A 17,506-nucleotide genomic window follows, 5' to 3' on the forward strand; every position below is an offset into this window, starting at 1 on the left:
AGCAACCAGGCCCATAGCCTAGATCCTCAAAAAAATTGGGCCTCAAAAATTTGGATGATGGACTAAATAATATGATAAAATATTTTTATATATATTATTTGTTGAAAATTAATGCAATCATGTAACATTGACCCAACGGATGCATGAAGAACGTTACCGTTCCCGTTGCGTGAGGGGGACATTCACCCGAACCCTCAAGATTTAGGCAAAACGGAAATAAGGAGACCTAGCCTATTACGAATTAAGTCGTCAAAAACAGACACAAAAATTTCATTCCACCAAACAAAACCTTGAATTAATAGCCCTAATTTGTCTGCACAATACTTTCATCCCACTCGGCCAACATTTTTTTATCACATTTTGGAATCGAAAACATTTAATATTATTATGTTTAAAGCATAATTTTCCACACAATATCATTCCACCATTCCACGTGGGGAAGAGTTAATGGTGTAATTATTCTGAAGTTAATTATTCTAATAACTTTTTTAATTTTCTTTTCTTTTTAAACATATATTTTAGATATATTAATATTATACAATTTAATATTTAAATATTTATTATATGCTCATTTTATTTATTACTAAATTTTTGTGATAAAATATATCACATTCTTATAAGTGGTTGGATCTATTGTTATTTTTATATATAAAGATATATTGTTTAATTTTATTCTATATGATATTCAATTTTTAGCAAAATAAATATCATTTTTAATTTCTTTTTATAATTAAATGGATTATAAATTAAATTATTATGTTTAAAAGATTGTTAAATAATCATATTTGGGTCAATCTAGTTTAGTGCAATGTTTATACAATTTTATAATTTGTATAATTAGTTCGACTTTCTTCACAATACTATATCAATTCTAGTAAAATGTTAAGGTTCTTATCGCAATGTCTCAAAATTGTGCGGGTTTCATAATTTTAAAATTTTTTTAACATTAAATATTTTGAATGTTTATATTTTTTATCATATGATTATAATTGTTTTAGTGATTTGCAATATTTGACAAAAATAAATGGTTGCTTTGTATTCTCATATTTTACAATTTTAATTTTTAGTTGTTTGTTAATTAAATCACTTCGATTTTAATATTGTAGTTAAAAAGTAAATGCTTGCATCGTCAATTGCAAATTTGTTGTTTAGCCTTCCTCTCGAAACATTGAAATATGAGGTCCTACACTCCTACTAACCAGTGCCCCCGGCAGTGGCGGAGCCAGAAAAATTATAGAGACTCACTTTGTCAACAAAAAAATGATTAAAATAAAAGAGACTCACTTTGTCAACAAAAAAAAGAGACTCACTTTGTCAACAAAAAAAATGATTAAAATAAAAGAAATAAAAGAGACTCACTTTGTCATCAATCAAAATAAAAGAGACTCACTTTGTCAACAAAAAAAATGATTAAAATAAAAGAAATAAACATAAACTTACAATACCGGGTTAAATAAAATTGCGAGGCAAGTGTCCTTTCCGAGTCTTCTTTGCGGTGAATGTTCGAATAATATCAATATCATCAAGTGACTTGAATATTTCCCGATCGGTGTAACATACCATCAAGTCATTGAACCATACATCGTTGATCTTATTGCGCAATTTAGACTTGATAATCTTCATTGCTGAAAAAGCTCTTTCAACGGATGCTGTCGACACCGACAATATCAAAGCTAACTCAATAAGTTTATAAACCAATGGAAATACCGAATGTTTCTCAGTTTGAACCATCTTGATAGCCAAACTTTGAACATCTTCACAAGTGGAAAATGAAGCATTTCTTCTCACTTGAAGCACATAAGTTTCAATTTGATCCCTAATTATTCCTCGGTCGTCATCAGAAAAGTCTGCATGATAAATATTAGCAAGACGAGCAAGTTTATCAACATCAAACTTGGAGAAAGAGTTCTTCGGGTCAAGACATGAGAAGCAATCAAGTATCATGCTACTTCCTTCACTAAAGCGGTGATCCATCTCCATACATATTTTATCAATAGCAACATAAAAAATTTATGCACGGTAATGATGAAGATTAGTGATAGTCCTCCCTTCTGCTCTTGAACGACCCCGAACCGGTATTTCGTCATCCATATTTGGTACCAGAATACTTTTAGCAACACAAAATCCTTGGACATCAGTAAAAAAATTATTCCAACCACTCTCTCTCATTGTGCTCAACCGAGCTTTGACAACGTCAACTAATTCCATGGCATTCACAATATTAAGATCTTTTCTTTGCAATACATTTGAAAGCTCGTTTGTAATACCAAACAAATTTAACATTAACCTTAAAATAAAAGCAAATTTAAAGCTCTCCATTTTTTCTATCAAACCTGCTGCTTATGATGGTCCATGTCCATCTTCATCCATACTAAGCACCTTTAACACGGAGGACCACATTTGATCCAAACGGAGCAATGTAGTATGATGTGAACCCCATCTAGTATTCCCGGGTCTAGTGAGACAAGATGATTGGTTCAAGCCCCTTCCTCTAGATATCTCACAACTCTCAAGTTTATTTAAAATATCTTGGTGTTGTGCCTCTGTCAAAGCATCCCTCCTCTTACAAGATGCACTTGTTGTATTCACAATCAAGGTGATGTACTCAAAGAAATCATGAATAGATGAGCAACTACTAGTAATAGACACAATAACCAATTGCAACGGTGAGCATAACAATGGACATAGAAAGCATAAGGATTTTCATCTATAATTTTTCTTTGCAAATCATTAAATTCACCTCTCATATTTGAAGCTCTGTCATATCCTTGCCCTCGTATCCTTGAAATAGATAACGTGTACTTATCAAGAATACCATAAAGAGCACTTTTTAATGACTCAGATGTAGTATCTTTAATATGATGTAAAGCAATAAATCGTTCCACCACACTCCCTTTGTCGTTCAAAAACCTAAAAAATTAAAAAATTTACTTGGCGGCGTAAAGAATAATAGGTAATGAAAATTAGAAATTGGAAAATACAACTACTAACCTTAACATCACCGCCATTTTCTCTTTGATAGATATATCACGTGACTCGTCAATAAGCACGGAGAATTGTCTATCACCAAGCTCTTCCATAATCACCTTGGTAACTTCATGTGCACAACACGTTGCAAGCTCTTTTTGAATGTCACCGCAAGTCATTGTGCAATTTTTTCCACCACGATCAAAAGCATCCCTCACTTGTTCATTATGAGATTTTACCCAATCTACCATCTCTCTAAAATTACCTTTATTTAGCGAAGTAGAGGATTCATCATGGCCACGGAAATCCATGCCTTGTGCTATGAGATATCTTGAACAATCTAAAGAACAAGTCAAACGAATCTTATACAGTTCTTCTGATTCCTTGGTTTCTTTAGCAAAATTACTTGTCACACTTTGTCTTTGATTATTATAATCATCGTAATGCTTGACACATGAGTTGTGCAAACTATTATGACTACCAATATGACCTTTCAAGCCTTGAGATGCATGCTTCCAATCTCTATATCCGCTTTTAGTGAAGACTTCAAAACCAAAGTGCTCGGCCCTCCCGGGTTGCTTAAATAGAAAACAATAAAAACAATAAGCTGCATCTTTTATCTCACTGTATTCTAACCATGTATAATTCTTATACCATGATTTACAAAATGCTCTTTTAACACTTCCAAATTGAGTACGAGGAAAGCTTGACAAATCTGGTTGCATTGGACCCTTCAATATATATGCCCTCCTCACTTGGTCTTGAATATCCAGAGCATACTCACTAAATTGTTTCCTACGACCTGGATCATACACAATCTCATTTGGATTAAACTCATTAACCACATTATTAAGCAGTGGTTCTAATTTAGCTTCCAGTTGCATAACATTCACATTCTCAATATTTTCTCTATCAACCAAAAATCTCCTCATATCTGAACAAAAAATAAAATAGTTAATAAATTTATAAATAACTTAAAAAACCTATAATGAAAAGGTATCAACAAAGAAAATTAATTTATTAATAACATAAATAACAACAACATCTATAAATCAATTTATAATGAAAACTAATTTATTAATAACCTAAATAACAACAAAATCTATAAACCAATTTATAATGAAAAGCTATTTAAATAAATATTAGTGTGAACATTGTCATACTGTTTGAGTTAAATTTATCATTTTGATATAAGCTAAACTTTAAATAGACTTTTGTCTTTAGGATAAGACAAAATTCAAATTGTTTTATAGAACTCTTCATAGATACAATAAGTAAACAAATAAAGCACTAACAAAAGGGTAGATGGCATGGTAAATAAAGCACTTCACATTCCCTCTAAACTTCTATATACCAGAACAAAAATAACAACAAACTTGTCAATAACTCTAATTCAGCTTACCGTAACTTTAATTCAGCTTCAACCTTCCTGTTCCTGTAACTATAACTCTAAGACCAATTTGTGAAAAACCTAAATAACAACAAAATCTCCTAATCAAATAAAAACAATGCTATATATCAGAAACAGAAACGACAAATGAAAAATAAGTATTATACCAGAAGCCGGAAGCGTGTGATTTGTGAGATTTGTGATTGCGACGGTGATGGAGTCGAAGAGACAGAGGGAGAGACAGATAAGCAAAAATTGGAGGAAGTTGATGGAGGGAGAGAGTCAACGAAGGGAGGGAGATGAAGGAAAGAGTGAGATGGCCAGGAGGAAGGTGAGAGACGGCGGAAGGATAAGGAGTATTAGATGAGCTTTAATCAAATTTTTATTCTTTTGAAATAAATAGTAATTACATATATTTAATTATGGGTTAAATGACTTTTATACCCCTGTCATGGTTTACCCCTCTTAAAAAAAAATTTTAAGACAGACCTTAACAAAAAAAGATTCCATCATTTACCCCCCCTCCCCTCGTTCCATTTTTTTGGCCAAGATTCTTAGAATCTTGCCTACGTGGCCCCCGGGAAAAAAAGACGAAATTCCACGTGGAAATGAAAAAAAATGCCACGTGTGCAGCAAATACACAGTCAGCACGCCACGTAGGCAAGATTTGATATAATTTTATGATATTAATTAATTTTATGATATTAATTAATTCACATATCATAAATTAAAAATAATTTATGAGTAATGAATAATAATAATTATATATTTTGATATAATTTATGAGTTATGAATAATAATTATTATATATTTATATTCTGATTCATATTTTAAAATTTAAAATAATTTTAATTAAAAAAATTAAAATAATTTCACTTACAAAATGAGTTATAATTTTTTATTTATATATTTATATATTTATAATAATTATTATATATTTACAAAAAAAATTAAAAAAATGAGTGTTTTAATTTATATATTTATATAATAATTATAATAATTATTATATATTTATAAAAATTATTATATATTTATATATTTATATAATAATTATTATATATTAATTATAAATATATTTATATATTTATATAATAATTATTATATATTAATTATAAATATATTTATATATTTATATAATAATTATAAAAATTAAAAAAATGAGTGTTTTAATTTATAATAATTATTATATATTTATATATTTCACTTACAAAATTAATAATTATTATTATATATTTATATATTTATTTTCCGATTCATAATTAAAAATGAGTTATAATTTTTTTATTTAGTTTAAAAGAATTAAAAAAGATTTTGTCTTAATTTTATTTAATGAATAAATTTTATATTTAACTCTATATAATTCAAAATTTACTTATGAAATTAAAATGTTTTTGATTTATATAAGTTAGTAAAATAATTTTTAACTTTAAAATTATTTAGGAAATTTTGATTCACCTTGATTTTATTGATTCACCTTCATTTTATTGATTCACCTTCATTTTATACCTATTAATTGTATTGATTCACCTTGATTTTAATTTTTTAATAATTATTGAATTCTTTCGGAAATGTTTTTGATTTATATAAGTTAGTAAAATAATTTTTAACTTTAAAATTGTTTAGGAAATTTTGATTCACCTTGATTTTATTGATTCACCTTCATTTTATTGATTCACCTTGATTTTATACCTATTAATTGTATTAATTCACCTTGATTTTAATTTTTTAATAATTATTGAATTCTTTCGGAAGTGTATATCCGAAACATTCCAAGACCAATTTGGTCTTGGAATATTTCGGATATGCATCTCCGAAGACACCCCTCTCCCAAAAAATGGGTGTTTTCGGAAATGCATCTCCGAAAACTCAAAAAAGGGGGTGTTTTCGGAAATGCATCTCCGAAAACACCTTTTTTTTTTCGTGTTTTCGGAAGTGCATTTCCGAAAACACCTTTTTTTTAATAAAAGTAAATTTTCGGAAATGTATTTCTGAAACAAGGGATATTTTGATAAATTCGCCAGAGGTGACTAAGAAGGTTAGGAGGTGGGTAAAGAAATTTCCTAAATTTATTCTCTCTTTCATGCACAGTGTATGATACACTACATAATATATACATGTATTATGGATAAAGTTTTTTCTATATATGTTTTTTTTATCAAAATATTCGAATATTTAAATTCAAAATGAACTTTTAGTTGAGTTTTTTAGTTTTTATTTTATTTTTTTCAATATTTTATTGTTAATTTTATAAAAAAAAAATTAATTGTTTGTTTAGTTTATTTTGTTTCTAGTAAATCATGCTCCCATATTAAAATGATAATAATAATATTGAAATGAAGTTATGAAATTTGAACCTGAAATATGCAGAATCAATAAATTTCAATTGTTTGTTTTAAATAACACTATTAGTGAGCTCTCTTTAAAGAATAATAATGAATCTATACTGCAATTAATGATCTTTAACGAATGTCCCGGAGAAACTGGTTAGCATGAGCAGGGATACACTCCATGTCCTAAAAAAAACGGAGGGTTCATTACTATAGTTTTGTGTGCATAAAATTATAGTAAATATGTATCACATGTCTTACAAATACGTGTAATATACACACAAAACTATAGTAATAGACCCTCCAAATATTGATAGATCATTTCTTATTTTTTATGAGGTCATGTTATTAATGTAAAATATAAATAATATTTATTTTCGTAATTAAATGTTTAAAAATTATCATATGATCAAAATTCAAAATTAATTATTTTATTTTTTATTAAGAGTCCATTTTTATCATTAGCCCTGAGCCTTTAAAATATCAGGACCGGCCATGATAATTAATATTACATTAAAAAATACAAAAATAACAATGTTTTCAAAAAAAATTAATAAGTCAAAGAAAGTACTTTTATTTTAGTTTTCCAAAGTTTAGACTTATAAATATTATTTTTGATGATTTTTTAATATTCAAATTGAATATTTCCATTAGCTATTGTAGAAGTTTATACGTTGAATCAGATAGGATTATAGAGATATCAAAACAGTCAATTAAGGATTTTTGAGATATATATTCACCATTTATTAAGAAGTATATTTATCATTTCAGAAGTTGTGTTCATCTCCATTTTTTGAGAAATAGAAAATTCTCATAGGGTCCATTTGCAAGTAGGTTTTTGGAGGATTTTAGAGAAAAAGACTTTGGAGGGCCGCGTTACTTAAACTGTGTTTGATATTTTAAAATATTTTAAAAAACAACATACTAATATTAGTATATGAAATCATATTGTTTTTAAAAATTTTCAAAAATATTAAACACATTTCAAGATATATAGGCAACCCTTCAAAGCCTGCACCTCCAAAACCCTTCAAAAACTAACTCCCAAACAAACCCTTAGGAAGAGAGACGTCTGTAGCCATTGCTCTTGTAAGAAAGGTTAGTTTGAGGCATGTCTCTTGCAAGAAACAAAACTGCAGAATATGGAAGATGTTGCGGTTTTATCTTCATGGGTCGGTAAAGGTGTAGAGTGGACTTCCAAAGCAGCACAAGGTAGATCATAAGGTCCTCTCATCATGTGGAGGCAAGTTTGTTCAATCTTAATTTCAACTTTGTGGGTGACGGGTTTGTAGGAATTCACGTGATTTGGAGAGACACTACAATCTATATTAAAATGTCTACTCTTCTTGTTTTGTGCACTTGAAAAGGGAGTTTTGGAACACACTTTTGTGACTTTAAAGAGAATATTATTAGAGGTGTGTGGTGTGTGGTTGGCAATTTCAATGCTATTAAAAAGAAGGTGGAGAGAAAATGGATAATGTGCATATTAATAAAGGGGAAATGAAAGAGTTTTAAGAGAAGCTTGGTCTAGTGGATGTTATTTGATAAATTTATTAAGAGCTGGAAAGTTGAGTGTCAATTCATTGGCAGTAGAGATTTTTCAGACCATTGTACGATTTGGATCAGAAGAAACTCCACCAATTTGGAGCCTAAGCCCTTTAAAATTTTCAATTGTAGTAACACATCTATGCTCCATAACCTTCAAATCAACCTTGAATGTTCTATTGGGAGCCATAAGAGCCTTTAGAACCAAAACCTTGTTTGCATCCATAACGCATCACACCTTGTTCTCCATATGAATATTATAATCCTTCTCAAGTAATTGGCCAATACTTAGAAGGTTACACTTGATTTCAGAAATATACAACACATCCTTTATCAAAGAATGTCTACCATTCATTCTCTCAATCGATACATCACCGATCCTTTTCGGCGCTAGAGTGGTATCATCCCCAAACTATACTTTGTTCTTCATGGCACGATTGATTGTAACAAATCAATCTTTCTTCCCCATCATATGTGTTGAACATCCGGAGTCCAAATGACATTGATTGTTGCACTGCAGTGCTTCTTTCAAAGTCACAATTGCGTTTTCTTCATCATGTAACTGGTTACAATATGGTTTTGCGGCATTTTTCAAACTGATGTTGTTGTCCCGCAGCCTACTGTTGCTGCATTCCCCCTTTGTGATCATGACCAATAGTGTATTCTTATCATTAAACTCTTTCCTTGCAATTCTAACTTCATTTTCTCTAGGTTATTTCTTGTTGGAACTACACTCTCTTGCAAAAGGCCAAGCTTTTGACAATTAAAGCACTGCATGCTGGTCTTGCCTCCTCTAGAGTTATTTGATCCAATAGCCCTACTACCACTTTTTCACCCTTTTGGAATATTGAATTCTTGAAATTTTGGGACTCTCTTCCACCAAAATTTTGAAAGTTCCCTCTACCTTTGTTCATGGGTCACTTTCCCTTCGCCTTCTTGTCTCTCTCATTGAAACGAGTTTGCAAAGCGATCTCCGCATTTGCCTTATCAACGTTTCTTTCTTCCATTCTCTGCTCATGTTCCTCAAGAGAGCTCTGTAGCTCCTCTTTACTCATCGTCGCAAGATCCTTTGATTCCTCAATCGCTACGACTATGTTATCGAATCTCACTGTTAAAGAACACAAGATTTATGCGACAACATACTGCTATGTGATCGTTTCTCCACATGCTTTTACTTGGTTCACCAATCGAATAGTTCTTGTTGTGACGTTGATAGTCTCCTTCTCCTTCATTTGAATCAACTCAAGTTGCGTTTGTGAGTTTGTAACCTCACAACTTTCGCCTTGACAGTCTCTGCATATGCCTTCTCCAAGATTTCTCACGCTTGCTTCGATTATTCACACTCACCAACTTTCTCAAAATTATCTATATCAATGCATTGATGAATTAAAAACATCGCCTTAAAATCTTTCTTCTTTTCTTCCTTATGTGATGCTCCTTGTGTATCTGTTGCACCTTCAACAATGGGATTCACACCTTTCTTGATCACTTCAAGAACACCTTGGTAGCCAAATAACACCTTCATTTTCTTGCACCATTTGTCGTAATACTTCGCATCAAAAATGGGTAGGTTTGTAGAGATTCTTTCATTGGAGACAAAATTCATTTTGCACACTAGGTGTTTGATGGATCAAACCCAACTCTGCTACCAAATGTTAGAACTTGAAACCACAAGGTTGGTGAAAATTTAGTAAGAGAGAGAGAGAGAGAGAGAGAGAGAGAGAGAGAAAATGTGCATTCAACATTTTATTACATTGATACCTCAAAGTATATATACACAAGTACAATTGATTGAGATACAAGCAACTAACTGAAAAAACATAAAAATTGAAGTGTCTCCTTGTAATCCGGGTACAGTACCCGGGTACATGTATTCTAAAATTAATTCTCAACATAGTGATACCTGGGTACCAAAACGCAGTACCCGGATACTTCTATTCTAAACAAGACAAATCAATATATTAGTAACTCGGTTACAGTACTCAAATACAACACTTAAATTATGTGATTTTCACATGCAATCTATTTCAGGAGGCTTTCATTTAATATGAATCTCAATTTTTGATACTCTGTTAACTTTGTTCTGTAGGCAGCCTTAGACTCGTGTTGTACAATTGCACATTTTCTTGGATAACATGAACAAAATTATGAGGCATGACATAAGTTGGCACATGCTGTCTTTGGTTCCTCCGGTACCAAATATTGTAGCACCTAGTGGCTCAAACAGCCAGCCATTCAACATCATCTCTGCTTTGATTATGGTTCATATTCATCTCCAGTCAATCTTGCAAACCTGCATGAAAGAAAACCTGCTTGCTTACATTGCTCACCAGTTTCATCCAGCTTAGCCATATTACAATCACGAAGAGCATGTATAGTGGTTTCTACATGTCCATCACAGTCATCACACCAATTAAAATATAAATAAGTTGTGAAATATTATTATAAATAACAAAACCATGCATTAAATTCTTAATGATGTCACCTTACTAGTGGAAAATTACAATTCTAAACTAAAAGTCTGTTTTTTTTTTCTGATGAACTTCAATGCAAGTCACATAGATTTCCTTGCATGAAAATATATAAGTTAATTTGTGCATAAAAATATCATAAACTTCTTTAGTGCATATGAAACTCATTTAAAAAAAATGCAGTAACGTGAAGTGACGGATAATGGTAACGTTAGCATATCGTATAGCGTGAATCGCCTTTCAGTTGCAAAGAATCATGGTTCGTAAACACGCGAGGTGAGACTTGAGAGAGTGTGAATAGAAGGAAAAAGTTGCCTCCAATATTTAATTAAAATGTTGGAGGTCCAATGTGGTATGAGTAAAGATGGCGTACCACTTGGGTATTGCCATAGACGTCCCTTTCTCCATTATTAGCGTATTGAGTGCTAATAAAAGCAATCTCTTAGAGTTTAAAAAGCTATTAAAACAAAATTTGATAATAACAGTTTTAATAAAACCGGCTCAATTTCGAGACTCAATTCAATCACAAGCGTTTTTTAACTAGTGTATAGGTAAACTTTCATATAGAAGCACCACACTGAAGCAAGACATTGTCTTCATATCAACCGTTGATGTTCATCCAACGTCTCGGTCCAGATCAAACAGTGACAGTTTTAATCGTAACCCATATATAAGTGTGACTCTGAATCACGTTCATGTATTAATCCATTTGTACATGCAAATTCGACATCTCATTTACTGATTTGAACGTTAAAGTGTTAACTTTACAAGTACTCACTCTTTCATCACTGGAGACCGGGCCGGCCCAACACATTTAGAGGCCCGAGGCAAATCAGTTAAGATCGTTTTAATAAAAGTTAGTATTAACTTAGCAAAATTATTAGTTTTTTATTAAAATATTATTTTATTAATTTTTTTTATTAAAAATAGTGTAAATTAGATAGATCTCATTTATTTGATGGTAATTTTCTTTTATATTAATAAAAATGAAAATAAAATATTATATTTTATAAAAAACTAGTGAAAATATTAAAAGCCACACAATTTCTTTTATAAAAATGTAGTGTTCATTTGTTTTTCCTTCATTTTCAAATCTCTAACTATTTATTTTGTTCTAGGCTTTCCTTTTATTTTTGATGTTATAATATTGGTTAAGTAGTGATATAAACACATAAATAGTAGTAGTAACTAGCCAAATTGTAAACAGGCACATGGTTTAATTGTAAATTCGTGTGCAGTGAAATCCTATCCTTTAATTTCTTTCATATATGGAGGCAGATTCTCTTATATATGGAAGTAGATTCTCTCATGCTACATGGTTTTCTTCATAACTTACCTTGCAATAAAATATTCACTTGAGACAATTTCAATCCATTATTATGAAAAAGAAACTAATAGTGTTTTAAAAAAGTGAGGCCCTAGGCGGTGGCCTTGTTTGCGTACCCCTAGGGTCGGGCCTGACTGGAGACATCATCCATAGCACCAAAAATATTTTCACAATAGTCATCATTCTACTAATCATTTTCTATCAATTGCGGAATATTGGAGCCGTTTGTAGGAACCGTCTTCTAATTTCTCGCGAATTACCACCACATTTTCCTAATCTCTTCCGCTGCTCCACCACAACTACTTCTATTAATCGTCCCAAACACATTTATTTCTCTGTTACTGAGTTCGGGTCACTATTATCCTCCATAAAATTGTTTTCTATAATCATCTCTAATGACATGATCAAAGGTGACTAGATGTATAACACAATTTCCGCACATGACGTTTGATCGAAGATTCAAATGTTTCAAGACACTATCGTGTTAGTTCTTACTCTTACGATGAAAGATGTGTTGTACAAGTGACTTCAAACACAAGAGATGGGGGGTGATTTGTGGAGTTTTGAAAAACAATGTCAAATTAATAATTCTTTGTTAAATACAATTGTTTAAAACATTTTTTTGTAAATCAAACAAAGAATGGCAGCGAAATAGGAAAAGAAAAGGAAATTTGAGTAAAGGAAAGATGAAAGCACAACAAAAATAAATAAAAAGCAGAAATATAAGGAAGTAAGAGTTGAGAGAATTGCACCAGAGAATTACAGAGGTTCGACCTAACCACTTGACCTATTTCTCTCCCCAAAAATTTCTTGGGAGTTTTCACTATAAATATGAACTTTTTCACAAGTTATGCCCACAAACCTTCTTACAACCTAACATGAGTTTTACACTGGCTATATTTCAAACTAAACACGAGATTTTACGTCAGGATAATCTCGGAATCGAACGAGAACTTTTACATAAGGTTGAGCTCACAAATTAAATGAAGATTTTGATGGACAATATCACGAACTAAATGAGAGCTTTTACACTGGGCTAAGCTCAATAACCATAAAAAAAAATTGACTGGATAATCTTAAGAGATATTACACAAAAGAAAAAATTGTCTTGAATAAATTATAACAGTAACCCTAGCACCAAAACAAACAAAAACCTCACTTGACAATTTTTATTCTCAAAGTATAAAGATAATTTAGTGAAAAAGAAATTTGAAATAGAGAGAGTGGAATGTGAGAAAGTAGGTAGAAATGTGTTTTAGTGTGTTTTGAAAGTGATGAGAGAACCTCTATTTATAGGTGAAAAATATGGTTGTTGAAGAGGAAAAGCGGCAAGTAACAAAAGATTTGGATATATTTATCCGGGAATTTATGGTCTCCACAGGGACTAGTGCATTGAACTGTCGTTCAACAGTTTCCAAAGTTATGAGTTTGAATTGAATTGGTTAAAGCATGAAAACGGAAAAGAAAATATCAACGCCAAAAGAATTCATTTTTCATAAAGAAAAGACTTATCAGGCATTGCATATAATCTACTTATCATAAACTTAAACTTATCGACCAGTTATACTCAACCTACAATACTCATCAATATCATCAAGCATCGCTCACACCCTAAGTCATTTCTAACCCAAAGTAGAAAGAACTACTATATCATCTCGGCGAAGATCTCTCATCCAGCCTCAACAACACAGCAGACAACCTATTGCTCGCGTTGACGATCTCTCAACCCACGGCGAATATTAGCTCCAAAATCTATCTCTAGAGTCTAGAAATAATAGATATCCATCCCTAATCAAGATTTGTGAGGTATATGTCTATAACAACCCAAATCCCAACATAAAGCAAAAAGATTAAGGAAGACATCAATAATGATTTGTAAAGCAAGCTTTATACAACATCATGATCACCAAATATACATGAGTTCAAAATAAAATCATATACAAAACCCAACCAGAGAGAAAATACACAAAGAGGAAGAGAAATGAACCAAAAATCTCCCGGTTTGTCAGCTCCGATCGATGATCAATCTACCCCGGATCATCCGTATGCAAGCTCCGAAGTTGTTTTCTAAGCTAATCTAACTCAAAATTTTTTGTTGATGAAGTGGGAGCAAAAAATACCCAAACCATAATCTAAAAATTGTGTTTTTGGCCCTTAAAACGTGTTTCTGTAAGCACTTCTTCGCCCGGCGGCAAAACGGCTTCGCCCGGCGGAACACACCAGAAACAGCAAAATTTTTTGCACTGTTTCGGCCATAACTTGAGAACCGTAACTCCGATTTGCGCCCGGTTCGAAGGGTTGGAAAGCTTATTCAATGCTCTATCTATCAATGACAAAATGGAAACCAAATTGATGATTTTTATAATCCTTATTTTGATCCTTATTCTTTGACAAGTTGGTTTTGTTGCTCAAAATCGCGCGTTTGAAGTCGTGTCTTCGACACTTTATTGCTCATGCTCCAAATACGCCTCAATACCTACAAAATGAATGGAAAACTATCAAACGGTATATAAATGAATCAAAAACACAAGTATACACAAACTAAACTTATTTACACAAAAGTTGGGTTTATTCAACCGATATTAACAACAAAGAGTCGATAAGTGCACTAAAAAGTATATGCAAAAATAGCTACAATTTGCACTTATCAATGGCTCAAAAAGGAAAAATATCCATGAACCTTTAAAGATCATAATCGATTAATTCATAGGGTTATCTGTTTATGAGTTTCAAAATACGGCAACCCTAATTCCTAAAATGGACAACCTTCAACAGCTAGTGTCTTAATTTATTATGAGTATTTTTAATCAATTAGGAAGCTTTATGCCTTACTATAATCAATTGGTTAAGGAACTTAATTGATTAGGCAGTGTATACAAGCTTCATAAATGAGTAAGAAAATTCTTTAACAATCCCACAAGCACGTTAATGGTTCCTTTATAAGTTTTAAGGCATTTTAGAAAATTTAGGGATGTTTAAAATCACTTTTAGGTGAGTGTATGTATTACCTTAGTAATTTATGAACTACTATAATATCTTTACAATACTCTGATCACTCTAACATAGACTAGGCGAGCTTTCACACATCATCTCTTTCACAATCTTTGAAGCTTCAAGATCCCTAGGTTGATTTATCAGAGATTTAACATTTCATTTATGACCTGAATTCTTCTAACTGATAAGGCTTCTTGAGAGACACAATCATTAGAGATTGCTTGACCATAGACCATTAAGGATTCCACTGAAAATAGGTGGATATTATTTTTTGTCTTTAAGAGATTGGCTTTGACATCTTGATCTCACAAGCAGAACAACTTAATTATCTTGATATAACATGTCTTTAAGAAATTGGCTTTGGCATATTCAAATAAGAAGATAAAAATACTTATTATTAATTTAACTTAAATAAAATCTAAGTACAATAAAGCATGAAGTTGTTGTAAATAAACACACACAAAACGATTAAAAAATATATGACTTAAGACAACTACTAATTTTTATTATCATTATTAGATATTTCCTTTCCTAATACATGCTTCTTGATGAATGCAACTTCCTGGTCAACTTGTAAACAACTTGAGCAGTCTCTTGAGAGATTACTAAAAAGGTCAAAAAAATTCCTTTGGATGATGGTCCTTTATTGTCCTTGCTTCATCTGCTTCCATCATAAGATTCTGTAAGTTCCCATCATCAACTCAGACCTTGATTAGACTTAGAGAATCTTTACTAATCTGCCCAGAACCTGAACTTGAGGTTTCACTATCCAAAAAGATCCCAGCTTTATCCAAGAACTTGGTGATCAAACTTCTGCAGAGTAACCATACTAAATTGCTCCATTAGAATCTCAACATATAACAAACTATTTCATAAGCCCAGTTATCTTGAAAGTTTTAAGTTAGCAGCCACATAGGTACTACATCTTATTTTAGGAGCTCATCGTGGTTTTACTTCCTTTGTAGTAGCACACGAGTCATAAGCGATGCACGACACAACAACTTGCTTTCATGAATTTCGTCTTGAGAGAAATGTTTCCCTCCTTTGGTTGATAAGGAAACTTTCTATTGCAACATCATAATTGAATTTGATAGCACCATCAGAAACGGGAACTTACACATAACCCCAAATTCCTCCATGGTGAAACTGATATTGGTTTCACTATTTCTTGATATCATAGACATGACTTCGCTTGAGGTTGACGTAGAAAATTTGAACAAGCCTTGGATACACCAAATTTGGTTTTCACTGAATAATTCTCTGAGCAACCCATAACAAACATTCTCATAAGGAGAAAAATCTTTGACAAAATTCCCATCCATGTAGAAGGACCTGAGCACCTGAGAGTTGGAGAAATGTCTTCTTGCACTTTTGAAAAGGAAGCCTTTGATATGAAGCTTTTTGAAGAAGGATTTCTAATAAGAATACTTTTCATGGGAGACATAACAATAATGATAACAATAATGGTAGACACTTGCACAAACAAGTGAAGATAAAAGAACTTGGAATAAATGAAAGGTTCTAAGTGTGTACCTTTATATAGTGCTTTTTGAGCTAGTTTTGTCGTGGAAAATCATATAAAATCATTTTGATTTTTCCCAAAAGAGACTAATTTGTATAACTTTCCAAAACTTTCCTTGGTTTTTTGTCCTTGTATGATATTGGGCTTGAATCCTTTTTCTTTTTGTACCCCATTCTCACCAAGATTTCACCTTTTTACTAAATATCTCTTTTTTGCATGGTAGTCTTGCTCAAAATTTAAATTGATCCCGAATAAAAAATATTTGTGATGATAAAATAAATTTACTAAGCATATATAATACCACTTCCAAGAGGATTTAATCATAGTTTTCCAATTTAATCTCTATCAAGTATTTTACCTTAATATGTCTAAAGATAACTTGAATCTTCCCCATTAAAGGGAATGGCATCACACCATTGAATCACCAAAGTTGGCTCAATCTTCTCAAGAAAGATAACACCGTCACAATTGTGGAACCTTATTTTGCAGGTTGCTAATTAAGGAAGTTCCATTAGAGATAAATATGCTTTTGATGATGACAACTAAAGTCAAGTGTAAAGTGGTTAAATATGCAACCAGGTCAATAAAACTTGATAAGTTGGATTCTTTGATGCTGGCATTTTATTGTTCTTCTTTGCATTTAAGTCTTTTTAAATGGGTGTCGCTAATCATATGCATTCGAGCATTTGTATACTTGTCCATGCATTATTTAATCTTATTTTACATGATAGTTTTGATCAATTAATTGTATGTTGTTGAGTATTTTTGCGTGTCTATTTGTGTTTTGTTGCATGTAACATGTCTATCTTCAATATTTGTTGTTATATATTCTTCTTAGCTTTATTATCTCATGTGTTCATCTGGAATTACTTGTTTTGTGGTTGCCTATCTGGTTTTTAGAATCATTTCGATCTATCTCTTTTTTACGTTGTTCAAAGGGTGGTAAGTTGTAATGTGAGTCTA

At 31.5% G+C, this 17,506-nt stretch overlaps 1 protein-coding gene across 1 annotated transcript; it reads right to left on the bottom strand.

Annotated features, from left to right (window-relative positions):
- Positions 1 to 2,340: 2,340 nt before the first annotated feature.
- LOC131649787 (uncharacterized) lies at positions 2,341 to 3,899 on the bottom strand. The gene is made up of 3 exons (XM_058919545.1): positions 2,992 to 3,899; positions 2,803 to 2,910; positions 2,341 to 2,632 (listed from the first exon to the last, which is right to left on the bottom strand). Exons 1-3 carry the CDS (start codon positions 3,897 to 3,899, stop codon positions 2,341 to 2,343), a joined length of 1,308 nt encoding a protein of 435 aa, XP_058775528.1.
- Positions 3,900 to 17,506: the final 13,607 nt, after the last annotated feature.

This window comes from Vicia villosa, linkage group LG2 (genome assembly GCF_029867415.1).
Source record: "Vicia villosa cultivar HV-30 ecotype Madison, WI linkage group LG2, Vvil1.0, whole genome shotgun sequence".
In the NCBI taxonomy this organism is placed as follows: domain Eukaryota; kingdom Viridiplantae; phylum Streptophyta; class Magnoliopsida; order Fabales; family Fabaceae; genus Vicia; species Vicia villosa.

Bases quoted from the DNA above. Each gene is read 5' to 3' on its own strand.
- LOC131649787 (XM_058919545.1), bottom strand. From the start codon at position 3,899: ATGAGGAGATTTTTGGTTGATAGAGAAAATATTGAGAATGTGAATGTT. The intron at 2,911-2,991 runs GTTAGTAGTTGT...TTAATTTTTTAG, and splicing joins AAAATGGCGGTGATGTTAAG to GTTTTTGAACGACAAAGGGA. The intron at 2,633-2,802 runs GTACACGTTATC...TATTACTAGTAG, and splicing joins CTTTATGGTATTCTTGATAA to TTGCTCATCTATTCATGATT.